Source organism: Mizuhopecten yessoensis, unplaced genomic scaffold (genome assembly GCF_002113885.1).
Source record: "Mizuhopecten yessoensis strain PY_sf001 unplaced genomic scaffold, ASM211388v2 scaffold9959, whole genome shotgun sequence".
Classification (NCBI taxonomy): Eukaryota; Metazoa; Mollusca; class Bivalvia; order Pectinida; family Pectinidae; genus Mizuhopecten; species Mizuhopecten yessoensis.
The window spans coordinates 31568-36727 of NW_018408308.1; the positions used below are offsets into that span (position 1 = coordinate 31568).

At 32.8% G+C, this 5160-nt stretch overlaps 1 protein-coding gene across 1 annotated transcript in view; it reads left to right on the forward strand.

Annotated features, from left to right (window-relative positions):
- LOC110459043 overlaps window positions 1–4976 on the forward strand; it is a gene marked incomplete at both ends in the record, with an annotated part of 36283 nt that extends 31307 nt beyond the window's left edge. The window contains 2 exons of the mRNA XM_021511076.1: window positions 2807–2947; window positions 4874–4976. Of these exons, the coding sequence (XP_021366751.1) occupies window positions 2807–2947; window positions 4874–4976 (244 nt within the window). The remainder of the gene's footprint in view (window positions 1–2806; window positions 2948–4873) is intronic.
- Window positions 4977–5160: the final 184 nt, after the last annotated feature.

Sequence of the window (5160 nt, forward strand, 5' to 3'; positions counted from 1 at the left end):
ATATAGTCATTTTATAGTAAATGTATATACGTGTCTTACCTTGATAGTCTATTGTCCTGTTATAGTAAATGTATATACGTGTCTTACATGGATAGTCTCCCTTCATGTTATAGTAAATGTATATACGTGTCTTGCCTTGATAGTCTACCTTCATGTTATAGTAAATGTATATATGTGTCTTACCTTGATAGTCTATAGTCATGTTATAGTAAATTTATACACGTGTCTTACCTTGATAGTCTATAGTCATGTTATAGTAAATGTATATACGTGTCTTACCTTGATAGTCTATTGTCCTGTTATAGTAAATGTATATACGTGTCTTACCTGGATAGTCTCCCTTCATGTTATAGTAAATGTATATACGTGTCTTACCTTGATAGTCTATAGTCATGTTATAGTAAATTTATACACGTGTCTTACCTTGATAGTCTATAGTCAAGTTATAGTAAATGTATATACCCGTCTTACCTCGATAGTCTATAGTCATGTTATAGTAAATGTATATACGTGTCTTACCTTGATAGTCTATAGTCATGTTATAATAAATGTATATACGTGTCTTACCTTGATAGTTTACCTTCATGTTATAGTAAATGTATATACGTGTTTTACCTTGATAGTCTATTGTCATGTTATAGTAAATGTATATACGTGACTTACCTTGATAGTCTATAGTCATGTTATAGTAAGTGTATATGCGTGTCTTACCTTGATAGTCTACCTTCATGTTATAGTAAATGTATATACGTATGTTACCTTGATAGTCTATAGTCATGTTATAGCAAATGTATATACGTGTCTTACCTTGGTAGTCTATAGTCATGTTATAATAAATGTATATACGTGTCTTACCTTGATAGTTTACCTTCATGTTATAGTAAATGTATATACGTGTTTTACCTTGATAGTCTATTGTCATGTTATAGTAAATGTATATACGTGTCTTACCTTGATAGTCTACCTTCATGTTATAGTAAATGTATATACGTATGTTACCTTGATAGTCTATAGTCATGTTATAGCAAATGTATATACGTGTCTTACCTTGATAGTCTATAGTCATGTTATAGTAAATGTATATACGTGTCTTACCTNCTATAGTCATGTTATAGTAAATGTATCTACGTGTCTTACCTCGATAGTCTATCGTCATGTTATAATAAATGTATATACGTGTCTTACCTTGATAGTCTTTAGTCATGTTACGGTAAATATATATACGTGTCTTACCTTGATAGTCTATAGTCATGTTATAGTAAATGTATATACGTGTCTTACCTTGATAGTCTTTAGTCATGTTACAGTAAATATATATACGTGTCTTACCTTGATAGTCTATAGTCATGTTATAGTAAATGTATATACGTGTCTTACCTCGATAGTCTATAGTCATGTTATAGTAAATGTATATACGTGTCTTACCTTGATAGTCTATAATCATGTTATAGTAAATGTATCTACTTGTCTTACCTCGATAGTCTATCGTCATGTTATAGTAAATGTATATACGTGTCTTACCTCGATAGTCTATAGTCATGTTATAGTAAATGTATATACGTGTCTTACCTTGATAGTCTATAGTCATGTTATAGTATATGTATATACGGGTCTTACCTTGATAGTCTACCTTCATGTTATTGTAAATGTATATACGTGTCTTACCTTGATAGTCTATAGTCATGTTATAGTAAATCTATATACGTGTCTTACCTTGATAGTCTATAGTCATGATATAGTAAATGTATATACGTGTCTTACCTTGATAGTCTATAGTCATGTTATAGTAAATGTATATACGTGTCTTACCTTGATAATCTAAAGTCATGTTATAGTAAATGTATATACGTGTCTTTCCTTGATAGTCTACCTTTATGTTATAGTAAATGTATATACGTGTCTTACCTTGATAGTCTATAGTCAAGTTATAGTAAATGTATACACGTGTCTTACCTTGATAGATTATAGTCATGTTATAGTAAATGTATATTCGTGTCTTACCTCGATAGTCTATAGTCATGTTATAGTAAATGTATATACGTGTCTTAACTTGATAGTCTACCTTGATGTTATAGTAAATGTATATACGTGTCTTACCTTGATAGTCTATAGTCATGATATAGTAAATGTATATACGTGTCTTACCTTGATAGTCTACCTTCATGTTATAGTAAATTTATATACGTGTCTTACCTTAATAGTCTATAGTCATGTTATAGTAAATGTATACACGTGTCTTACCTTGATAGTCTACCTTCATGTTATAGTAAATGTATATACGTGTCTTACCTCGATAGTCTATAGTCATGTTATAGTTAATGTATACACGTCTCTTAACTTGATAGTCTATAGTCATGTTATACTCAATGTATATACGGGTCTTACCTTTATAATCTATAGTCATGTTATAGTAAATGTATATACGTGTCTTACCTCGATAGTCTATAGTCATGTTATAGTTAATGTATACACGTGTCTTAACTTGATAGTCTATAGTCATGTTATACTCAATGTATATACGGGTCTTACCTTTATAATCTATAGTCATGTTATAGTAAATGTATATACGTGTCTTACCTTTATAGTCTATAGTCATGTTATAGCAAATGTATATACGTGTCTTACCTTGATAGCCTACCTTCATGTTATAGTATACGTATGTTACCTTGATAGTCTATAGTCATGTTATAGTAAATGTATATACGTGTCTTACCTATATCATGTTTTCAATGTTTATGCTTAAGAAATATAAGTATTAGGTTAACCATTGATAAATTGATAGGTTAACCACACTACCATGTTGTAGGTAGTAAACTTGTAACAGTGACCACAACAGAGACTAAAGAATTAACGTCAACGAAATCTCATATAGCAACAGTTACAGCCGATCTCACCAAAAATGGGGAAGTAACATTTCAATATATTGCAGCAATTGGCAGCGATACAGGTAAAAACAACTATATATAAATCTAAATTGCAATCAGTTCGGGGAATCAAACAAAGTAGAAAACTACCCAGCGACAGTATAGAGTAAACACAACACAGACAACTACATAGTGACAGTATAGAGTAAACACAACATAGACAACTCCCTAGTGACATTATAGAGTAAACACACAACACAGACAACTACCTAGTGACAGTATAGAGTAAACACAACACAGACAATTACCTAGTGACAGTATGGAGTAAACACAACACAGACAACTTCCTAGTGAGAGTATAGAGTAAACACAACATAGACAACTACCTAGTGACAGTATGGAGTAAACACAACACCGACAACTTCCTAGTGAGAGTATAGAGTAAACACAACATAGACGACTACCTAGTGAGAGTATAGAGTAAACACAATATAGACAACTACCTAGTGAGAGTATGGAGTAAACACAATATAGACAACTACCTAGTGAGAGTATAGAGTAAACACAACATAGAGAACTACCTAGTGACAGTATAGAGTAAACACAATACAGACAATTACCTAGTGACAGTATGGAGTAAACGCAACACAGACAACTTCCTAGTGAGAGTATAGAGTAAACACAACATAGACAACTACCTAGTGACAGTATGGAGTAAACACAACATAGACAACTACCTAGTAAGAGTATAGAGTAAACACAACATAGACAACTACCTAGTGACAGTATGGAGTAAACACAACACCGACAACTTCCTAGTGAGAGTATAGAGTAAACACAACATAGAGAACTACCTAGTGACAGTATAGAGTAAACACAACATAGACAACTACCTAGTGACTGTATGGAGTAAACACAACATAGACAACTACCTAGTGAGAGTATAGAGTAAACACAACATAGACAACTACCTAGTGACAGTATAGAGTAAACACAACACAGACAACTACCTAGTGACAGTATAGAGTAAACACAACACAGACAACTACCTAGTGAGAGTATAGAGTAAACACAACACAGACAACTACCTAGTGAGAGTATAGAGTAAACACACAACACAGACAACTTCCTAGTGACAGTATGGAGTAAACACAAGACAAACAACTTCCTAGTGACAGTATAGAGTAAACACAACACAGACAACTTCCTTGTGACAGTATGGAGTAAACACAACACAAACAACTACCTAGTGAGAGTATAGAGTAAACACAAGATAGACAACTCCCTAGTGAGAGTATAGAGTAAACGCAATATAGACAACTACCGAGTGACAGTATGAAGTAAACACAACATAGAGAAATCACTAGTGACAGTATAGAGGAAACACAACATAGACAAGTCCCTAGTGACAGTATAGAGAAAACACAACACAGACAACTACCTAGTGAGAGTATAGAGTAAACACAATATAGACAACTACCTAGTGACAGTATGAAGTAAACACAACATAGACAACTACCTAGTGACAGTATAGAGTAAACACAACATAGACAACTCCCTAGTGACAGTATAGAGTAAACACAACATAGACAACTACCTAGTGACAGTATAGAGTAAACACAACATAGACAACTCCCTAGTGACAGTATAGAGTAAACACAACATAGACAACTCCCTAGTGACAGTATAGAGTAAACACAACTACTGAGTGACAGAAGTGATTATGATTATGAACACATATACTTCGTTACAAAATTGTACTAATTTCCATCATGGATTTTATTTAACATAGAAAGTAATTATTATTGCTTATGAATATTGATTTAATGGGGTGACTTTTTTAAAATTTAATCTTGGTTATAATTGTAACTATACTTTATAACACATTAAAACATGCAGATGATATTGACTGTGCGCTAGGTTGATTATTATCTTCAGTTGTATTTAGAATAGTATATGTGGTTGTCCGGGCATTACTGATGTAAGGTTGGTTATTTATTTTCATACAGAAAAAGCCTGCGGTACACCTGATGAATCCCGTTTAGAAGTGTTAACTCTGAACGAAGATACCTGCATTTCGTCCCCAAATTTTCCAACTAATTATCCGCCGTCGTAAGTTTGTTAAACACACTGTCAAATTCTGATTTTCAACGCAACCAATGACTGGTAACCGCATTGTCAAAGAAGCATTATCTCGAGAATGCGAACTTCATATTGTATAGAACAAAGATAGAAACGTACTGTTCAAAATTGTTCTGTACTGTATACAGGTATGTTCTGTACTGTATACAGTGAT